The sequence below is a fragment of the Pezoporus wallicus genome, unplaced genomic scaffold, assembly GCF_028554395.1.
Source record: "Pezoporus wallicus isolate ANWC-B61680 ecotype Strahan unplaced genomic scaffold, APGP_CSIRO_Pwel_v1 scaffold_2584, whole genome shotgun sequence".
NCBI classification, from domain to species: domain Eukaryota; kingdom Metazoa; phylum Chordata; class Aves; order Psittaciformes; family Psittacidae; genus Pezoporus; species Pezoporus wallicus.
This window is the reverse complement of record NW_026642851.1, coordinates 10421686-10444747: the sequence shown is the minus strand read 5'-3', so window position 1 is coordinate 10444747 and position 23062 is coordinate 10421686. Positions and strand designations below refer to the sequence as shown.

At 38.9% G+C, this 23062-nt stretch overlaps 1 protein-coding gene across 2 annotated transcripts; it reads left to right on the top strand.

The window, feature by feature from the left end:
• The first annotated feature begins 3999 nt into the window (after window positions 1-3999).
• MASTL (microtubule associated serine/threonine kinase like) lies at window positions 4000-22704 on the top strand. 2 transcript variants are annotated; one of them, XM_057432736.1, is made up of 13 exons: window positions 4000-4238; window positions 6279-6416; window positions 7835-7974; window positions 8747-8835; window positions 10267-10373; window positions 10694-10826; window positions 11405-11577; window positions 12642-13889; window positions 14684-14822; window positions 17795-17908; window positions 17996-18097; window positions 20459-20627; window positions 21689-22704. In XM_057432736.1, exons 1-12 carry the CDS (start codon window positions 4047-4049, stop codon window positions 20614-20616), a joined length of 2733 nt encoding a protein of 910 aa, XP_057288719.1. In that variant the 5' UTR covers window positions 4000-4046; the 3' UTR covers window positions 20617-20627; window positions 21689-22704. The 2 variants fall into 2 exon arrangements, with proteins under 2 accessions (XP_057288719.1, XP_057288718.1); XM_057432735.1 differs by lacking the exon at window positions 21689-22704 and having other exon boundaries at window positions 20459-21090.
• The last annotated feature ends 358 nt before the right edge of the window (window positions 22705-23062 follow it).

Sequence of the window (23062 nt, the reverse complement as noted above, 5' to 3'; positions counted from 1 at the left end):
TAAGAATATGTGTCATTTAGGTCACATCCCGTACAATCAGTACTGAAGATGCCATCCTTAAGCACTGGAAATATTTTCAGGGAGTTAAGAGTATACCACGTGTAGGAAAAAAAAAATGGAATCAATAACCTAAATACTATTATTTGCATTCAGTTTAAATGTCATTTAAACAGACATTACAGGCACATTCATCTGTACAGGGCAGAATTTGGTCTGATAATCATGCTTTTTCTATGCCTTGTACTATTTTTTTCCATGTGCTCTCCAATTATTTTGGAGGTTTGTTAGCATTTTCTTTCTTTCTTTCATCTGACTGCTCTCTTCCTTTTCTCACTGAAAGTGCTATCCCACACTGATTTACCGCAGTCTGGATCAGCGCAGCCACAATGCTGCCTTCCCCTGCCTTCACGCACATCTCTTCTGTTTTCCACTAGCATTCTCGTGATCACAGTGATGTGTCTCAGCTAGCTAATTTGGCAGAAACCTCATCCAACAACAACAACAAAAAAATAAAACTAAAAGGTGATGAACATTTATCTGGATCCACCCCATGAAGAAGTTTCCATGCAACTGCTGCCTCAAGGGAAGGGAGTGAACACTTAGGTCTTAGGTCATCTCTTAGATGTGCTCAGTTGTAGCGGAACACATGCTGCCCCGAGGGTAGAATTTCACAACTGAAGTAACATGATGTCAGCATGTGATGCCAACAAAAGCAGCAATAAATCGGTTCTGCTCTAAGCTGGGCTTCTCTGCTGAAAATTGCTGCCAAGGAGATACGGCTAAACTAACGTACAGAGTTAAAGGACAAATACAGCCAGTGATAACCTGTACTTATACCAGTATAGAAAGCTACTTTAAAATATATTTTTTACATTTGCTCATTAAATTGTACCTATTACTGGGATCTGTGGGGTGCATGCACTTTTTCACAAGCACAGCCATGGCCTCCCTGTGCAGTGTGAGATTGTAAGTAGTGATGGGACAAGGGTCGGTTCTGCTCTAAGCTGGGCTTCTCTGCTGAAAATTGCTGCCGAGGAGATACGGCTAAACTAACGTACAGAGTTAAAGGACAAATACAGCCAGTGATAACCTGTACTTATACCAGTATAGAAAGCTACTTTAAAATATATTTTTTACATTTGCTCATTAAATTGTACCTATTACTGGGATCTGTGGGGTGCATGCACTTTTTCACAAGCACAGCCATGGCCTCCCTGTGCAGTGTGAGATTGTAAGTAGTGATGGGACAAGGGATAATGGCTTTAAACTATCAGAGAGTACATTTAGGTATTAGGAAGAAATTACTCATTGTAAGGGTGGTGAGACACTGACACAGGTTGCCCAGAGAACCTGTGACTGCCTCAACTCTGGCAGTGTTCAAAGCCAGGCTGGATGGGTGTTTGTGCAACTTGGCCTAGTGGAAGATGTCCCTGCTCATGGCAGGGAGGGTGGAACCAGATGATCTCTAAGGCCCCTTTGAACCCAAACCATTATCTGAGTCTATGAGTCTGTGTATTTTAAAGCAAAACAAGGGCCTGATGAGACTAACCAACTCTGTAAATAGAGACCCATGGCTCTGCACTGACTCTGTAGAGAGAGAGCTCTTTGCTGATGCTGAGACTGCCAGAGAACAATTCAGGTTCATGTAAGTGAATCATGAACAAAAACATAAGTGCAGTAAAGCAAAGGTTAAAAGAATGACCATGAGCATAAATGAGAGCAGTAAATCTGGTAAACTGAGAAAAGCTGTGTAAGCTGAGAGCAGAAGGCCTGCCTTCTGATAAGGCTGTACTATTGATACACGGATTGACTCCACAACTCGTTAGAGTTGTAAAGTAGGTATGCTTTATTCAGCGCTGAGGCACATGGGGGTTTCTCCTCCAAAAGCATGCGCGCCCCCCTTTGCCACTCAGTTCGTTTATATTACATACAATGATTATCTAAACACGAGATTGCTTCATGCCTAATACATATGCAAAACCTATTCCCGTCTAGTATTATAATTAGTTTTCTGCATTCATCCCATTGGTGCGCCTGCGCAGTGCCTCCTGGTGGTGGTCGTTAGGGGGTCGTGAGGATGAAGGCTTGTAGTTCCTCTTAATCACCGCGAGTAAGCTCTTGCTTTCACACAGACTCAATAGGGTTTCGGCTCCTGTCCAAACCTCACGTTTGGTACAAGCTGGTTTTATGTATCTTAAAGCAGAAACTTGTCAAGTTTGCAAATTTTGTTACTCTGGCTATCTTTTGTTCCTTTTCTTTCCAAAGATACTATTTGAACAAGAATGTCTTAAATACTAAGCTATGAATCTTATCTACTACAATTCTGCCTAGCAGCTGTAACTCCTACAATTCTGCTTCACCATTCTAGCAACTTTGACTCCTATGGTTCTGCTTCACCCAGCATAGCAACTGCTTAAGCAAGCAGGCACAGTGTTAACCCTTTATTTCCCAGTATCAATATCACAGGTGATTTGTCAAAAGGCCTCTGCCCTCAGAACAGAAGGATGGCAGCAAGGTCACTGCATGCTGTAAATGCCATCCCTGCCCTGGCTGTCACAACAGGAAGTCAGGGTGTAGACATGGAGATACCCAAACCAAGGAAACAAAGAAATCGGTGTGATAAACACGTAAATGTATTGGCTTTTGCAAATCATAGGTGTGGGTATGTGGATATAACTGTATGAGTTTACAATAACATAAATAAAACTCGATAAAGACACAAGACTAGACAACAAGTTAAAAAGGTTCAGATCTCTTGATCACAACGGAGTCACATAGCAAAAGAATTTGTAAAGGTAAAAGAAAGAAGAGGGCAGGGGCTTGGTATAAGGAAAGCTAGTGCCTGGAAAACATAAAGTACTTTTTAGCTTAACTTAGGTTGTAGAAAGAGAACAGTGTTTATGTTGTAAGTCTGTGGAATGTAGTGGCCCCACTAAACATGAGTTAATTGTTTCACACTAATCTTCTAAAGTATCTTTAGTTTTAAAGAACAGTGTTTGTGTTGTAAGTCTGTGGTGAGATAACAGGATTTAATGGCCCCCCTAAACATGAATGAGTTATTTCACACCATCCTTCTACTTACCAGTTAGTTTAGAGACAGAGCATCCCAAACATCTGCCAGCTTGGGATACTCCTTGTCTGCCTATCCTGCAATAAATTTTGCAGGAAGGTCACACTGTTTTAAATCTTTGCTAGTTATCAGAATAATTACAGATATAGCTGGTTGTGTGATTGCTGGGGGGTCCAACTGTGCCAGAGGTGAAAAGTACACCGTGAGGAAGACTGCTTACTTCATCTTGAAGACCCCTACTCACAAGAGGAAGACTGTTTACTTCATCCTCAGGCCCCCTGCTCACAATCACCACAGAGCAGTGTGCAGACGCCAAGAGGAGGAGACTTATGATAATAAAATACTGGAGTTAGTTATAATATCCCCCGCCTATATGCAGGAATTATGAATAGGTATGTAACTGATGTAATAGTGAAAGTATATAAACCTGTAACAAATACTAATCGTGCCTCTGGCTACGGTCATGCGCCTAGTGCTGTTGCTTTTGCTTTATTGACTTTGTCCCTCAATAAAACCTTGTTATCTTGTTTAGAGGAGTGAGTTCGTATTTTACAACAGGGAGCAGCCCTGCCTGAGATTAAAGGAGGCTGAAGTAATAAAAAACTGGAGTAATGACCCACTGCCAAATTTGAAACATAAATGGCAAATTGAGTAGCTATTACTCAGACCAAAGCTTTGACAGATTGTCCTAACGAATGGTCTAAGAAAACCCCAACCCACCACAACAGAATGTAATTCCATGGATGGGTTTTAACTGCTGTATGTTATGAGGAAATGTTTGAGGAGCCCTTCTAATCAAGCTGGGAAGGCTGTCATAAGGCAACGTGCTTTAGCCAGATACCGTGACAAGAACCTGTCGGAACCACTTGCACTACAGCAACACCCACAGCCCTCGAAGGTGACATCGCAACCAGTTTTATTCAGCGGGACTCGCGCCGCTTTGAATCGGTGTCGGGCGCCAGGGCCGGGACGCGACATGGGGACGGTGGAGCCGGTGGTCGAGGCCCGGCCAGAGGAAGGGGATGGCATTGTCGCGGCTGGTCCGAGGCGCCTGGAGGTTCCCCGGCCACCCTCCATCGAGGAGTTCACCATCGTGAAGCCCATTAGCCGTGGCGCCTTCGGGAAGGTGTACCTGGGCCGCAAGGCAGGGAGGCTTTATGCCGTGAAGGTGAGGGGCCACGCGGGCTAGGGGCGCCTCCCCGTCCTCTGCCGCCCTCGGGGCTCGGTACTGTTTCTTCGCTGCCCAATGTCGCTGTGCTTCCGTACTCCGCTGTCGTTTAACTTAGTGTAAGAAAAGGGGTGCCTAATGAAGGCCTACCGCGACCCGAGTCCCCTGTCTACTGATTCCTGGGCTTCTAGGGAGCTGGCGCTGTTCTGGCAGGAGCCCGGTGTCTGGGAGATGGGCTGTCGGCATGACTCTGTTTAGCGTTCTCCTCACAGTCGTATTTGCCTGGAAGCTTTGGGTAGGAGGCACCTGATAACGGCAACTGTTTCTTAGAACTACCTTAGCTGTCGGAGAAGGCTAAAAGCTTTACAAAGTGCCACCGCCCTATTTCCTTCTCGCTTGTAAATACTAGAATCGAATGCATGCAGCTGTCGTGCTCCAGGGACGGTGTTCTCGCATCTAAGTGAAAAATCTGCCTCTGATATGTATAGGGAAAGCAAATTATTTAAAGAATTTTTGCTGAGTACACATTTTAAAACCCTTACGTTTTCTACATTGATATGCAAAGGATTGAAAGCCGGCCTTGTCAGTGGTAAAAACTTTACTGATGGTGTGAACTTGACCTTGCAATAAAAGGGTTTATAACTATCTGCATAGTGCACAAAGAGGAAAAGTAAAACTAGTCATGCAAAGCAGACATTGCTCTTCACACCTGTGTGTCTATATGATTTACTATAAACGTTTTGAGGTGAAAGCTTATTTGTAAACTATTGTCGTGAAGTTTATGGGCTGTTCGCAGCTACAACGTTTAACACATGCTTAAATATTTGTACAGTTAACAGTTATTAACAGTGCAGTTCTATGTGTTCTGTGTATATCTTGGAATTTATTTTTTTTTTGCTATCAACTGTGATAATAGTAATGTAGTAGTGGAAACTAGTTTCCTGCAGTTTAGGTGCTGCATATAGAGTGGTTCGATTGCATTACTGCAGTATCTTACACAAGTTTATTGGAAGTTTTGTGACCTAAAGGGTTTTGTGTAAATCCTTTATTGTTGTTGCAGTGAGACTTACGGATTATTCAAGCTGCAGAGCTTTATGTGCTAGGTGGTTTTTACTGTTAACATCAACACCTATGTTGATGGTATCAAATTACGTTTCTTAATGTCTTGCTGTTTTTAAACGTTACCAAATTCTGTTATTGAATTCCAGTGGTAGCTGTAGATTCAACTTTAGTTATGTTGCATACAGAATGGATAAATTAAATTTGCTTTAATATCACCATACAGATCTGGACCAAAGATGTTGAAAGTGGGCAAATTTTCAGGGTGTATGCAATGCTTGCCTAAATACCCATCAGCTATGCTTTTATGCACCTTCTGTTCAAGGTTAAGTGGCCATCAGCATAGATGAATACAGGAATTAGATTGTAAATCACAGTTAAGCTTCTTATTTCTTCATTGTGAGTTGCATGTGTTTGAGGCTTCTCCCCAAGGAAACAAATATTTGTTGGGTGTCTTGACTGTAAATTAAAATTAAGCTAAAATTCACTGCTTTCTCTGTAAAATTAAGAATTGGAGACTGGAATAGTTGCAGTCTTGCACTTGAGGATGCCAAGACAGAATGACTTACTGCTGCACTCTTCAGTCCTCAGAACATACATCTCAGTCTCTGGAGAGCTGGAAAGACTTTGTCAGCAAGTGCATATCTAAGCATTGAACAAGCCTTTCTGGTTCTGAGTTGTATGCTGTGGATAAGAGGATTAACTCCAGGCAGCTTAATTTCACATACAACTTAAACACTCATTTTCAAGTGTGTGCAATTGCAGATAATATTGGTAGTGTGATTTCCATTCAGGAGTGAATTAGGAGGAGAGCAATGGAAAAGGTTCTTTAATAACCTGTGTTTCCAAATTTTTTCTGTATGTGAAGTTATAACTGTTTTATTTGTATGTCTATGCAAGGTAAGAGATATGTGAACTGACTGATGAATTATGGGTTGAGCAAATAAAAGAATGTTTATTTGATTCCATTTTGTTTTTCAGGTGATGAAAAAAGCAGATATGATCAACAAAAACATGGTTCACCAGGTCCAGGCAGAGAGGGATGCATTGGCTCTCAGTAAAAGTCCTTTCATTGTGCACTTATACTACTCACTTCAGTCAGCTAATAACGTCTATTTAGTGAGTAAATAAATTATTCTGATGGTTTATGATAGGATTGAAAATGGAGTGCAGAGCTTTATTCATGTCAGAAAGCTATTTTCATGATGGTGAAAGTGACCAGGGAATGGACTTGCTTTCTTTCTTGGAATGGTTGAACAAGTGAAATATTTCTCTTCCCCTGGTACCTTTTGAAATCATTCCACCTTTTTTCCTTTTTTTACATGAAAGCCTTTTTCATAGGTAATCTGAGGAATATGTAGAAATCTTAGGGAAAGCCAAACAAGAAATCATTCTGTTCAAGCGGAATCCAAGTAACTGAAAAATACCCTGTGGCTCACTTAAAGGAAATCTGTTTCACTTGTTGCCTGTGGTCAAAATTCATGATGGTGGTTAGCCTAGATGACAAGAGGATAAATGAGTGGGAAAACTAAATGCTAGTCTACATGGAGCACTCTGGAGTACAGAGGGCTTGAACGTAATTTTATATGCTGCCTCCACATGAAAATGGTATGGATTAAGACTCTCTATATAAGGATCTGCTGTATTGTCTTGTTTGCTATAGGGACAGACAGTGAACAGCTTGATTAAATTGAGGTGAGGTTGCTGTGCACTCCTACAATGCATTTTGGGTATAAATGAAGGCTTCTTTTCCTGGAATCTCTGTTTAATTGCTGTGTAGAGTAGAGGAGTTCAGGGTGAAGGATTTTAAAGGAGATGCTAATCATAATATATGGAATAGTATTGTATGTTGGAATTTAAGTACTGATGAGATTGATTGACAGAAAAGCCCATAAAATCATTCTTGTTATTGAAAAGTGAGCTTCTGAAACCCTGCTGACTTTTCTTTTGTATTGACTATGACATGGGCCATAATAATGTGTGGGTTTGATTAAATTTTTTGTGTATTTTTGTTAAACATGCTTGTTTCTTAAATACAGTAGCTCTCACTGTATACATTCCTGGAAATTTGCATTTATTTCACGAGGCTCAGATCTGAATTTGCTATTGTGTATAAATACTAGCAAAATGAAATCATTGAGATACCTGTTCTATACAAACCAAATACCAGTGGTATTTGGCTTCAGGCCTTGAGCTTCCCAGAAGTGCTTTGTAATTTATTTTCTGTAATACAGAAATCTGTCAGAAATTAAAAAGCTGAGCTGACTGCAGGAGTCACTTGAGAGCTGACTATTGAAAGTAGGCTAGGCAAATAAAATCAGCAAATGGTCTATTAAAAGAAAAATGTTTTATGTCCTCTATAATTTGAAGTTTTAACTTTATCCAAGTGAAAAGTACCCTGTGAAAAATGAAGTTGGCACAAGGAAGCTGCTTTTGTATTCTGCTCTTTGAAGTTACGTCTTCCTAGCGGTGAAAGATATTTTTTATGTTTGCAAACTTTAAATGCATTTTAAAAATTTAAAACATTTGAATGGCAGGTGATGGAGTACCTTATTGGTGGAGATGTCAAATCTCTTCTCCATATTTATGGATATTTTGATGAAGAAATGGCTGTTAAGTATATTTCTGAAGCGGCATTGGCTCTTGATTATCTTCACAGGCATGGGATAATCCACAGGTAAAACCTACTTTTTGTTCTCTTACAAATAAGCATCTGGTAGTTTGAGTTTTTAATTTTTCCCTCAAACACATAACCAATCACCATTTCATAGTAACAGTTGACTCACTTGCTAGAGCTTCTGAAAGGTCTTTTTGCATGTGTACACTGCAGCAATGTCATGAAACAATTAAAATCTTTCTATATATGTTAATCAGACAAACATACTATACTGCTTTCCCCTGCCTGTGCATTCTTCCCCCAGTACTGAGATGTATTAGTAACTATGCTGCCTCCTAGGTCCCCCCCACTCTTAAATGATTGTTAGTTCTGAGTACTGCAAGCATGTAACTGTAGGACAAATGGACATTGACCACTCTAGTGCTTCCCTTGTAGTGAGAATTCTTTGCTGCATTCAGTAATGCCACACAGAGAAAAATATTTTACTGGAGGCTTGCTTGTCATATGTTGGAACTACACATTAGTAAATGTTGTGATGTTAGTACTCACAAAAAACTTTTAAAACCTTGTCCTGCTGAACCCAGGACAAACCTGATGAAACAAACACATAACGTGCATGGTCATTTTACAAGCTGACAGGTTTGTACAATTTTTAGTGCTAAAAATGTTTAATTGTTTTGGTTCATTCCTCCAGATAGAATCTTCTGCTGGCTAAGAGTTGTTACTGAAAACCAGCTATAATCAGTGTTTTGTATTGAGTGTTTCTGGATAGGTAACTTTCTTAATATTGCTCAGTTGTCTTTGCTGACTTGAACTATGTTCGCGTCTTTAGGGATCTGAAGCCAGACAATATGCTTATTTCTAATCAGGGCCATATAAAGTTGACAGACTTTGGGCTTTCCAGAGTTACTCTGAATAGAGGTAAGGGTTGTCTGTATCCTTTTGCTTGTATTGAATTGTGTGTTTGTGTCATGTGCCCATATTCCTGAATGCTTGATATCCCCATAGAGGGCAGCTTTCAATTAAATAAGCACAAATGTTGCCCTATTATCTGTTTTCTAGTAGGTAAGTAGTAATAAGGCCCATGCTGTAAAGGGTCTGCTCTATACCTTGCACTTCAGAAGCTAAAATATTTATTCTTTGCGATGAGGGTCCATGAAATATGATCTAGAGCCATTTCCCTTGAGGTGTATGGATTTAAAAGTTTTATATGAAGTTCACTAAGAGAATTCAAATGGTGAATGAATAATTCTGGCTTTTTTCTTTGTGTTTCTCTGGCTATTTCTGTACTTGTATATATTTTTTCCACCTTGAACCTTCCTTAATGTGAGAGACAGGAGGAGGTGGTGAGTCTCTAACTGAAGATTATAAATCAGTGCTTTAGTATATGAACATACTGTTTTCAAGTAGCAGAAAATATAGCTGAATAGCCAAATGACTGTCTGGCACAGGCAATAGGCTGCATGTCTTAAGGTGAATAGCCAGTTCCTGAACTAGTTTGCATCTCCAACCCTTTAGGTGCGTATGTCAGCCTAATGCCAAACAGCACCAGGGTTTTTTTTCTGTTGTTGTGTTTGGTGTAAGTGGATTTTGTTGTTTTGTGGGATTTTTTTTTGTTTGTTTTGTGGGGGTTTTGTTGGTTTTGTTTGTTTGTTGGTTTTTTGTTTGGTTTTGTGTGATTGCTGTGGGTTTTTTTGGGTTTTTTCTTTTTTTTAGGCAGTTGCTGATGGGTACATCCTTTTATTGAGTTAAAGTAATGTAGAAATTCAGAGTTGTCTATAGAGTTTGCCTTTAAGCGTATAGAGGAAAATCCTAAGTTTAGGGTGTTTTCAGTAATATGGTGCTTTAATTGATAAATTCTAATGGGACATACTGTGTCTAGCTGAACAGATGTAAGCTATAAACTTACTTGCTTTTAGCGAGCAAAAAATGGCATCTAAGGTTAAACTTTCACCTATGAAAAATTTGCCTGTAGCTTTGTTGCAATATCTTTGGGAGAGAAGGCATGCTTTGAATTAAATTTACTATCTTAGCCCACAGGCAATAGGCCAATTGCTACCAAAAAACAAAGCTGTTATCAAGTTGGAATACATAACACTTCCAACATGGTATGTTGGAAAGGAAATTGGACTTTAACAGTTTCTGTATTTGTAAACTGTAGTTTTACGATATACAGGATATCCTCTTGAATAAGTATGTATGGATAGGTCTTCATTTGGGTTTGATGGCTTCTTTTGTATATTTGTCCAGTATGTGGCACCACCTCTTAACGCTTAAGTAAATGCCTGCAAATTTGCTTATTTAATAGCAAAAGCAAAAACTGACCTGCTTTGTATCTTTCTCTGTTTGTAGAGATAAATATGATCGATATCCTTACTACACCATCAATGGTAAAGCCAAAGCAGGACTACTCGCGTACTCCAGGACAATTGTTGTCTCTCATCAGTTCTCTGGGTTTTGTAAGTAATTTTCACCATCTTTAAGTACTTCATTCTTTTGGCTTGCTTACTACTTTTATGTAAGAGTGTTCAGGCTATACTTGCATCTTTTCTGCCAGCTGGTAGCAGGACTTGTTTCCAGTACCTTGAAGTTCTGAAGTGATTACCTAGGACTATGTTTCAAACTGCTGACTGTCAGTTGTGCTTCAAAAAAATTGGTAAATGGGCATGGCTAAACTCCAGTGCAGACATAATAAAGTATATGTGTGGTTACACTCCCAATCCTGGATGTTTTGTTCAGACTTCATTAACTTGTAACTGTACTTCTTACTGTTTGATAGTATACGCCTGTTGGAATGAAAATGCCGGAGTACAAGTCAAGCGAATCATCTGAGAGTCTGCATGGAATGGTTTCTCCCTTACCTGTGGTCCAAAAGGAAGAAACCCCTCTTTCAACTAAATTATTCAAAACATGTGAGTATACTACACCTTGTACTGAGTAATACTCTGGCTATAAGATTGTAGTCTTTCAATTTTATGGGAGTAGCTTGAACCCACTTGATGAAAGGTGTGCTTCTGTCAGTGTCTTGCTGTCTACTACCCCTCTAGTATGTGAGGTCTGACATGGTTTCACCTACACTACTTACATAATCTTCTGATTTATTTTTTTTTTTCAAATGCACAACTACTGAATGCAAAATGACCCTTTAAGATTTTACATAGATAGTGTGAGTTCCTGGCATTTAACATAATAATGTGCGCTTTTGTTTAAATTGCCTTATCTTACTGCTTCTTCATTTCTGACCTGAAATGAGGAAGAAGGCTACCATGGCACTAATGTTAATATTGCTTTTAAATTCTTGGTAAGTCCTTGCTTCAAAAAATGAGTGAATTAACTATGCAGGAAAGATGAGAGAAATGAATGTCATGCATGGCTTTCCATAACTTCCTTCAGTATGAGAGCTTGCCATACTGTGAAGCTGGTTAATATTTGTTGCCTATTTGTATCAATGCTTGATTATTTTTATTTTTTTTTCCTTTCCCCTCTCAAGATCTTGATACTTCTCCATTAACTCCTGTGATGCCAGTGAGAAGTTTAACTCCTACTCTGCTTCAGTCAAGAAAAAGGTTTGGTACCTCCAGTGCCAGTAGTCAATCCCAAAAATACCTGTCTGGTATGGAATCGGGATGCTGCAGCAGCCCCAGGTGGGAGAAAGATGTAGAGGTCAGGACTGTTTTATCTTCCCACTATACATTAAAACTAGTTTGTAGTTTTATATATACTGCTGCAGATATCCTCTACTTACTTCCCCCAGTTATTTCAGATGTAGAGAAGCCTTCCTACAGTAGGAGCAGTGGTTGTAATCCTTGCTGAGTAGGAGTTTTGGATCAAACTAGTAGTATTTCTTTCTTCAAACCAATAGTAGTCCTGTGCAGCATAACACAAAAAGCAAAGGCCACTTAATCTGCAGCCAAGGCTTCTGCTGGACAGCACTGGCTTAGCCCTGTTCTTCACTCCCTGTACAGTTGTATTAGCTCAGCATGCAGACAAAAGAATTCCTTTTAAAAGGCAGAACTTGGTAAAAATTATAAAATACACTTCAAATTTCTACTAGCTATTAAAAATGGGAAAAGCTTAAGGTTTATACTACTGGAAGGTTTTGTATCAATTATTCAAGCACCAGTAGTTATAGCTGGTGTTGTATACAAAATACTTTCTCCTAGTTTAAACTATTAATGAAATTCTGTACAAATACAGACCGAAAAGAAAATGCTGCTATGATATTTGGTCCTTTGCACAATTCCTCATGTTTAAAATAATTTATAACTTTGTTATATCTGTCCATTTCTCAAGATGATGTTTTCAATATTGTGTTACCAAAGTGGTAGTAATACAAGATTTTTCTTTTGTCATCTCTGAAGTATAAACAACAGGGTAGTATGATCGGGTTCTTTGATTTGGGGTTTGTTAGAACCTGAGAACTTCTGTAGCTTAACTTCTTAACATAAAATCGGAAATACAACTTTAATTGCTATATTTCTTTCTTAAGCATTTAAAAATACTTTATTTTCTATTGTATTCTACCAAGCTTATGTTCTTAAAGTCAAATTATCCCTAATTATTTTTTTTCATGTATTATGTCATGTTTGTCACTGCTAGTGCTTATAAAGAATAAGTGATGCTTGGCAATTTGCAATTTTTTTATGGAAGTGGAACTGAGGTATTTTAGGACATTTCTATAATGCTGTAGCCCTATTTTTCTTGATACTCAATCTGCTTGTTTGTAGCAAAGTGAAGATGGACCATGTTCTACAACAGGCAAACCAAGTAACAGTGGGTCAACTCTCCTTTCAAATGTAGAATTACAGAATAGCAAAGGTTTGAATATTTTAAAGACAGAAGAACTGGAGTCTGCCATTTCTCCCATCAGCAGCAATGACTCTGGCAATCAGCAGAAGTTGGGAAGTGAACGTTCTGATATAACAAATACTCCTGTGACCGCACTGGATATGAAAGGCATAGTCAGAAAATGTCTTTCTGAAAAAAAGATTTGGGAGGAAAAACTCTTCATAAGTGAAAGAGATAGGACTAATGAAACACCAGAAGCTTCCAATGGACGACAGTCATGGTCAAGGCAGAATGAGCCTGTCGAGCCTATTAAAAAGGAAGAGATTTTTGAAAAGCCAGGTGTAAAAAGAAGCTTTGAATTAGTTGACACTAGTCCTTCTGAGGAGCTTAACTATGTTAAGAAGAGCAATGCAGAATATAAACGTGGCTGTCAGATCATAGAATTTCCAGCACATAAAAGGACAGGTTTGACAACAGAAATTCAATCCTTAATGCTTCGTGATGATGGATGCCTACAGGACACCTGCAAAAGCAAGGAACAAATTCAGAGTCTTATTGGTAACCAGAAAACAATGGAAAGTTCTCTTATTTCAGTTATAGCCAAAAATCTTGCATGTGATCTGGATGCTGACTATGAAAAGGATAATGAAAAGGATAATAAAAAGGAGTATATGAACTCAAGTTTTTTTGGCAGTGATGATGAAAAGCCTTCAGGAATCCTCAGTGCAGATTCTGACTTGTCATTTCCTGAAATGTCTGTTACAGAAAAGCAGCTTTTAGATTTGGACAGAAGTGTTAAAGACCTTTCCTTTGAGCAACTAGAACCAGAAGGCGTGCTTGTAACATCACCGAAGTCCCAAGATGCCACGCAAAATGGAGAGGAAGCACATGCTGTCCAGGAATACAAGCCATTACCTGATGAAAAGGGTAATGACCAAAAACACATGAAAGAAACTCACCATGACATAGTATCTTCTCCTTCAGAAAAGATGATGGAAGCACTGAATATGTTAAAAAAAAATGCTGTTGTTTTTCGAAGTTATAATAGCCCAATTAATATGTCCAATATATCTGAGCCATGTAGCATGGCTTCCTTAGATATAATGGATGTTTCACCTGCTTGTAGTGGCTCTTACCCAACAGCTATTACTCCATTACAGAAAGGAAGGCCATACCGAGTCTATCAGGTATGTAAGGAGACATTTGGAGGCTTTTATGTGCATTAGGCATTAGTGATCTAAAATTTTCAGTTGCTAATTTAGAGGGAAAATTGTAGTAGCTTAAGGTAGTCTGTCATAGTGACCTTTGCGGACAGGCTTTCACTTGTTGCACTTCGGTGGACAAAATTACAGTTATTGGTAAGCTCTTAAAGAAATTATGTGTCCACTGGTTTGCTTCTGTCTTGGCAAGTGTTGTCTGTCCACCTCTTGGAGAAATCCTTTACTCTTACAGTGTACCAGTAAAGAAAGCCTGGGCTATTTTGTCTTATACATTTAGTGCAGTATGGTATTTTCTGTGGGTAATTGTATGCTTCCTGATGTGATGGGAAGGCTTTGCTTTATTTATTTATTTTCCATCCTGAATTCCTCCCAAGACAGTCTGCAAATGCTGTTCAGGCACAATAAGAACTATTGTGCCTGCTGTTTTCTTATCCTGGTAATGTGTACTGCCACGTATCAATTGCAAGCTTATTACGAAGCTTAATGTAAAAACTTGCTGTGGATTTGACATTGGAGGATGAACTTAGGCAAAAGCTTCCTTAAGAGTAGGTATCTTAACTTTTTATGTTTTAAGACAGTTGAGATAAAGAAATGGAAACACATTTCACAATTTCTCAGGGAATGTACATTGTGATATGTGTTTGACTTTGCTATTGACTTTGAGTATCAGCTATTGCACCAATGGGTGCAACTAAACCTGGAGATGGGAGTTTCTCAGCTGTTTTTGATTGACATCTGAAGTCTTTGTTGCCCCTTTTAAGACGCCTCATCAGGGAGATGCTGGCACACCGTATAGGACTCCAAAGAGCGTAAGAAGAGGAGCTGCTCCAGTAGAAGGTGAACGCATCCTGGGGACCCCAGACTACCTGGCACCTGAGCTGCTTTTGACAAAGCCTCATGGTAAGACAAACCATGGAGTTTCTAAATACTAGTTAAGGTGACATGTTTACATTTCTAAAGGTCTCTACAGCTCTAAACCCTTTAAATAGTAAGACTATAAGTTATTTAAAAATACCTAGTGTTTAGCTTTGGCCAACATGCATGGCTGTGTTTGTTCAGCTGCCCCTCTACTTTTTTCACATCTCCAAAGGTTTTGACTGTCTAGTGTAGTCTTGTCTGCTGTTAATCTAATGCACTGGAAGTGGGCTTAGGCAGCCTGGGACTTGTATGTGGTTTAGGAATCACAACTTGGTCATCCTGAGTGTTCTTAAAGATTCTTTGGGGTGGGGCAGGAGGAACTTAGTGAAATTTAGTATGAAAGGATTAAGCCTTTGTTTATTGATATTAGTGTTATGTGTATCCAGACAAGTTTATAAAGTTGCATCCAAATCAGTTACTGAGTTGAATGACTTCATGAAACACTTAAGATGTTGGCAGGATCTTTCAGACAAGTGCACAGTAGTAGCCATCAATTTTATGTTGCTTTTCAAAAATACAGTAATAAAATAGCAGAACTTTGAAATCCATAAATTTCTTTGGCTCAAATACTGAGATCAGCAAGAAGTCTTGAAGTATTTTCCTGCTAACTTGCAAGAGCCATTAACAAAATAACTGCAATGTATCCCTGATATATTGGTTGTATTGATAATTACATTTTATTTCCATATCAAAAGTATACTTCTATTTTGTAGAGCTAATAGTCTTAGGAAAATTGTATGAGATAAGTGATCTTCATTGAGAAATAAAACTAATCTGTGGAACAATAAAATTCTGCTGTATGCAGCTAATATATGTTAACTAAAACTGCATGAAGTGACTTAACAATTTAATGACTAAAGTTACTAAACATACGTAGTTGTTGTTTAGCAATTCCGCTTAAAAATTCTGGTGATTTGGCAGGCATTAAACAGGATAATAGCTTGGAATACAATTAATGCTACTTAGGCAATGTGAAACTTTGTTGCAAGGTGACATCTGTGCAGTTACTGATTGTCTTCAGGACTTCCGTGATAACTTGCAAAGAGTCTGGGGTTGATGTCAAGAAATAGCAAATCTCCCATTACCTTCATGAAGGCAGGGCTTTCTGGCTTCAGAACGTAAAACTTTCACTCGCTAAATATTTCTGGTGTTGCTGACTTGCTTGTAAATGTGGTTGTAGTCCTAAACTGTAGCCATGTTACAGAACTATTTCTGTTTCTAACTTAAATTTAGCATTGACATCTATCTTTATTGTTGAGTTACTACCTTAAGAAAAAGTGTATTCCTGTGCCTTCAGAGAATCATACCTGATATTTGATGTTCATGTAGGGTTTTCATGCAATAATTTTTCTTGCTTCATTGTCTTTTCATATGCAGGGACTCTAATCTCTGGTGAGTTTGCTATATGCTGTGCAAAAATGGAGTGTTCAGCATAACTGTAAACAGTCAAAGTAAAACTAGATCACAATTTCCAAGAAACTTGTTTGAGTGAACAGCATTTCTATATGGAAAGAAATGCCCGTTATGCACTGCACATAAGAATCTGCTGTTTCTGTAAGGCATTCAGGAGACATCAGTGTCACTATGACTAGGCCATCGGAAATGGCACACATAAGCCTATACTTCAGGAGTAAAGTCAGCATTCTTAAAGACTTTGTGTAAAGGAAATAAACCAGAGACACCTTTTTTCATTTCTTCCTTTCATTTTATGCAGTCAGCCTGATTTACTTTGTGTGTGGACAAAAAAAAGGCTCAGATGCTTGAGACCTGGTATTTGTTTCTTGCTTCAAGTATTGATAAACATAGTTTAGTAGGGGTATGTAGTAGGGAGTTAATCTAATCTCTGGTTAAACTTTGGGTGGGAAAAATTGCTGGTGATACCCATGTTACTACACTGTGCGGAGTTGTGATCTTGCTAGACTTTGACTGAAGTTGGGAGTATTTTTACCTGAATGTCCAAGTGCCTCTAACAGTGGATGCGATAGCACAGCTTTGATATGCTTATAGCTTAGTGGGCCACTTATGCAGTTAAAACTTGCTGAAATTGTGCTAGATTACTAGTTACACATTTCAGTTTTCAGCATTTCTAAATTTAGTTGATAGTCCTTTCAAAATGGCTCAAAACATTTGCTTTCTTAACTGTCTTAATTTTTTTATGTGCCAAAAACAAAGCTGAGAAAAATTACACATGCCTTGAGAAGACTTCTCTTTTGCAGCAAGTGTGGCATCTGTTCTTTATACAGCAGAGTGGGCATGGCTTGAAGATGCAGAAAGCTTAGAATGCATGCAGTAGTGTCTGAGATTGCTTTGCCTACTTGTTTTAAGTAGGCTAGTAAGATGGGTTTGGAAAGAAAAAAAACCTGGAATGAGAACCAAAATTACTTAGTAAGAGGAGAGATAGCTAGTGATTGTGTTGCCGTCATCAACTTTAATGTAATGTGAAGTAATTCCAGCTTCTCACATGTGGCTCATCTCTGCAAGCTGTCGTCAATAATTTGACATGAACTTAGACAAACAAATGAAGTTCAGTAGTTTGAGTTCCTGGAGTCCTCTCAAAGAACTGAGAGAAGGATACGGGTTATGACAGGGAGCACTGCTCCAGGCTCTAGAGCAGCTAAAGGCAACTGTTTCTTACTGTAAAACAATTTCTTGGAGAAGTTAGCTCCTGGACTCCCTGTGATGGGAGTTGATTATTAGATTGTTTTTAAAAGCCCCCTTGCTTTTATCAGTAAACCCTGGTATTATCTATAATGAACTAAGGAGCAGACTAGCTTCTAAAAAGCCCTTTAATATACTTTTAATTTTTCTACATGGCTATTAAGTACAACTTATTTTGTCTCTTCATTTCCAAAAACTTTGTGGGATTTAAACACTTCAGTTTCTGTCATGACTAAGCTTCAAATCTGTGCAAATATCATTCGTGTTAGTATAATGACCTGGATTTCTCTTATCAGGTTCTGCTGTAGACTGGTGGGCCCTTGGAGTTTGTCTGTTTGAGTTTCTAACTGGAATTCCACCTTTTAATGATGAAACACCAACACAAGTCTTCCAAAATATTTTGAAGAGAGGTAATCTATCTCTGTAACTGGGGGAAAGTATGTATGTCCAGCATTTGTTTTATGGCTTGAGTTACTGATTCTTCTGCATCTTTGTAGATATTCCGTGGCCTGAGGGTGAAGAAAAGCTGTCTGATAATGCCCAAAATGCAATAGATATTCTTCTAACAATTGACAGTACTAAGAGAGCTGGACTGAAGGGTTAGTACTAAAATTCTCTTATGTTCCTTGCAACTAGTTAAATATGACAAAGTGGTGATGTCCTCCACCTGAAACTTAGACTAAATCTTTAATGCCAGTTTGGGTACCATATATAGTGCCAGAACACTTAAGTTGTGGTATTTTCTGTATGTTTGTAGAGATTTGCCCTCTTGAAGGAAATTTTGAGTGTTTGGAAACACAGGAAAATTAGAGTGTTTCCTGGTTTGTTTTTATCGAACTTTTGATTAGCTCTAAATGCTGTTCTGCTGTGGATGTTTAGTGTTTGGTATCTGACGTACCAAAGTTCACTCTTGCCTAACTCAGTAACAGGTATTTGTGGGTTTTGACCTGATCGATTTGAGCAGGGGCTTGATTAAAAGCCTATAATTTGGGAGAAAAGCCTCCTGCAAAAGTTACTTCAAAGGAGCTTTTTCTTAGGAGTCAGCCTGTCTTTACTGAATGTACAGAACAGCTAGATGCTATGTACTATACAAAGTCTATGTAATATTTTTCCCTTGTAGAAGGTCTTAAATGTGTACAGTTCTAATGGTGACTATATTTTAGTTAAAAAATAACATGAAGGAAAGTTACAGTGAGAAGTTTTCAAAAAGGTAGAAGGAATCTTGAGAAAGCTACCCTAGAAATCACTAGAGAAGGAAATGATTATGGGAATGCTTACTCAAAAAGAGACTAAAGACTAGAAACTGAAACCAGGCCAGATCAAATCAGAGAAGGTACACAGTTATAAATGAAGATTGTGATGTCAAATGGGAATTCTGTGGCTCTTTCATGTCTTACAAAAAAGCATCTTATTGTCTTGATTTGAAGATGTTTCAGTTAAACACAAGTTATTGTCTTTATCCCTGCACATTAGGGTGAAATCTAATTGCCTGCCATGCATAGAAATTTTAACTAGGTAACATAATGGTTTCTTCCAGTCAGAAGTTTTTGGAAATCTGTTCTTTGTCAGGACCTTTATAACTCTATCTGATCTCTCTAGCCAATTTATAGGCTGCTGAAGTGAGTGAAGTTCTGTGAGTAGCTTTCAGGACAACTGTTAAGCTTTCCTCATTGTGACTGAGTTTCCATCACTGCCTGTTGTTTTCTCCAAAACACATGTTCTCACTCTCTCCAGCATAGAAGGCTAGCTTACTGAGAGAAATCCTGGTTATACCATGTCCTAGCACAGTGCTTCTGCAAGTTTAGTCTTACCAAATAGGAGAAGCTTTAATGAAGCATTTGGCAGAGAATGCTGGTTCCAATGTCTGGTTTTGGCTTTTACCGCCCCTCTTCAGACATATAGACAGGAGCTGACTGACAGTTTTTCTTGGGGAAAGACATTGAAGTCTGCTTACCTTTTCAGCTGAAGACAGCTTTCAGTGTATGGGAACTCTCTTAAGAGCAGAACTATGGACAGTTCTGAGATAGTGGATCTGTTCAGTGCCCTGCTGCATATATGGGAGCTGAAGTGATTAGGAGTTAGAAGACTCTGATTTATTGCCTTTTGACTAAAATAAGCAAATAGTGTTACATTATTTGATCAGGAAATGTAGAAATAATAAACATTAATTTCTTACTGTCTATTGGGTAAAAGCATGAGCTATGTCCTTAGAATTAAAATTTGCAGTGAGTGTTTGTCTTGGTCAAACTTCCGTCTTTTAAATGCTATTTTTACTTGTCCTATTTGCTTTTGATTTGTGTGGGGTAGGTGATAAAAACATGGGTTTGTCACCTGCTGTGTTAAAAAGGTGCTTTCTTGGATTGAATCCAAGTAGCAAAGTCACTTTCATCAGGGAGTGGTGTTTTCAGGCTATGCAGAAGAAACACCAGACTTTGTGTGGCAGGAGTTGTGTTCTGGTCAGAATGGACAGGACAAGGGAGTTCTCCTTGGGTCAGCAAGTCTTGCAGCTTGGTTAGTTAACCTTTGGGCTGGGAAAGATGAATTTGGTGGTCTGTGGTATCTTTTACCATAACAGTGTTTAGACTCCTGTGTCCAGTAGGAGGCCAGAGAGGACTGTGCAGAGCAGAGAAACCATGAGCTAGGAAAAGGCAGGTGGCCTGGAGGAGTGGAAGAAGATGGGAGGGACTCTCACATGTTCACTCAGCACAGACCTTTGGCAAAATGAGAAACTGGCATTGAAGTGATGCTTAAAGTTTCTGTGGTGTCCTAGCATATGAGACATGCCCTAACGGCACCTCTGATCTGCTGTGTAGAACAGGTTCTCTGGTTGGGGGAAGATGGTTGGTTGGCATGACAGTTGTTTGATCCCACTGAGGTTACAGTTATCCATCAAGGGAACAAAGTGACTATGGGGCTTGGACAAGAGGATGTTTATAATGCTTGTGTGACTTCTGTTTCAGAACTAAAAAATCACCCTTTCTTTCATGGTGTGGACTGGGATAATCTACAAAATCAAACTATGCCATTTATACCTCAGCCGGATGATGAAACTGATACTTCTTACTTTGAAGCTAGGAATAATGCTCAGCACCTGACTGTGTCTGGATTTAGCTTATAGCATCAAGATAAGTGAGCCTTCTCCATGTTTTTGCACATTTACAGGTTGTCCTACTACACTAGCTTGGTCTTAAGCAAGTTTCCTTGCCAAATTTAGAGTGTGTTTTAAGTTAACAGTCTGGTTTTATTATTGTATCCTTTATTCTAAAGTGAAACTACTGTATGAATCTTAGCTGGTATCAAGTGCCTTCATGATACATTTTCTCGCTTACTGCACCTTACTAAGAGGCCAGAACGTTGTATTTCTTGGAGCTGATAACACTTGGCAATGATGGGACTTTTTTTCATAGCAATGAGTAACTCCAGCAAGGTGGTATGAAGTTATTTCCCCCTTAAACATAGTGGGGAAAGGACATGAGTGCATGTAAATTGTAGCTAATTATAACTTACCTATTGGTGGGTTGGTGTGATGGCAGCCTTGTCTGGGAGTAAACCATTCTGGTCAGTTTATGTATACAGCCACTGTACAAAACTGGTTTCTATTTCAGGTGGGAAGTTGAAATGTTAATGCAGTGTTGAAATGTTTGTCTTCTGTTTATCTTATCCCAAGAAGGGGTGGGAAGAGGCAGTGTTGCTCAAAGCTAACTCAATGAGATGTGGTGGTGACATTGACAGCAGCTGTCCTGGAGAAGGATACTTGGGGAAGTCCAAATGCTGTTTAAATTGTTGCACTGTAACCACTTGCACCATACCTAGATGGATTGGACAGTATATGTTTTAGCAATTGCTCATTTTAAATAGAAAATTCTGAGTGTGTGTGTGTGCTCACTCATGTTGGATGATAGAAAACAAAATCACCTGAGTGTTTGCCAATAAGTGAAGTAGTATTCATACTGAAGCTGCTGTATATTAAAGACAGTAATGCACTGTAAACAGGCTGTTCTGTAAACTCAACCACCAGATCTTAGATGTTACTAGAACTTACAAGTGTATATTAAGTATTATAAATCCTAATTAGGGGGATATATTTGAATCTATTTTTAAATGCAACATACAACTTGCATCTGCTAGGTTTTAGAGGTTTATTTGCACATCATTCTGTTTTAATCACTTTTAATATTTTTCTTGCATAGGTATCTTTGTCAGCTGACTTACTGAAGAGGTTTGTGTTTGAGGTTTGTACTTGTTAGATAAAGATCGCTCGTGCTGATGGTGCCAGCCAGTGGCTGCCTGTCAGAAGCCAAGTACTCTGCTAGTGAGTTTGCCCAAGTGGCTTTTGAGTTTCATGAAGTGACCTGTCCTTCAAAAGGAGAAGAGTTGTTCCTCCATTGCCTTGCTTCTTGGGAGACAAGACTTTAAGGGAATTCTGAGCAAGCAGTGTCTGCTGGGTTCCTACTGCTGCTCAGGGAGCTGCAAAGTAATAGGGATGGGAGCAAACAAGATGTTTCCTACAAGGGCAAAAAAAGCTAATTCTTAACAGCTCAGAATGAGAAATCCCACTCTAGGTGTGATAATGTCAACATAGTGAAGCAGAATCTTGGCAAGTTCCAAAGCGCACAGTGACTCTCACTCCCTCTGCTAAGGCCTTCAATAGCAACAACTTAGAAGCTTTCTGAAATCGGTGTTACATGAAAAAGGTGCAAACAATAAAATGTGACACGCTACTATAGCAGTGTCCATAGGCAATGTTCTCTGAACATGGGGAGAAGTTCTTTACCATTTTTCCTGTGTATAGTCAGAATATATAAACTTAGGGAACACCTGAAGTAATCACTGGTATTTTACATAATTTATTCTTCCATTTCTAGTAATCTGGTTTAAGAAAGCTTAGGCTTACAAAGATGTACCTGTTTCATGCTGAGGAAAATACTCCAAAAATGTGTAAGGAAATAATGAAAACAACACCACAGCAGCTCTGGGTCTTCAGTACTTTACTAAATGTTTACAGCCTGTTCCCATTTTGTGTATCATACATTCCTCTCGCAGCACAAAACACTCATTGCAGGGGTATGACACATTAAAGATAACCCCTTGAAATAATTCTCAATCAGCTGCAAGGTCAAAGCAAGCTTCTATCAAAAGCTTTTCTTTACCAATCACAGTGAGTTACAGAACTGATTAGTCTTTCAGGTAATCTAGTGCTAGTGTGCACAGCCAGTGGTGCTCCACTAAAACACCGGGCATTAAAAAAAAAATCTTAACTTTTTGTTTTATGAAAACCTCAAGTCTTTGTATAAAAACTTTCATTTTAGAAGAAAATTATGGTTGTTCTACCCTAGTTGTATAATACAATACAAACCCATGAGTTCTGTACAGCAGTAAATAGGCTGCCTGACAAACCAGAATGTTTAATGTGACCAGTTACCACCACACTGCTGCCAGGAGCTGTTAAATTCTGCACAAGCAGCACTTAAGACTTGCAGTACCCTGTTGTCCTTGATGTCTTGGATTTATCCTTATAGCAAATGTGGAATTGAATTTCATGTTGACTGTTGGGGGTTGTGGTA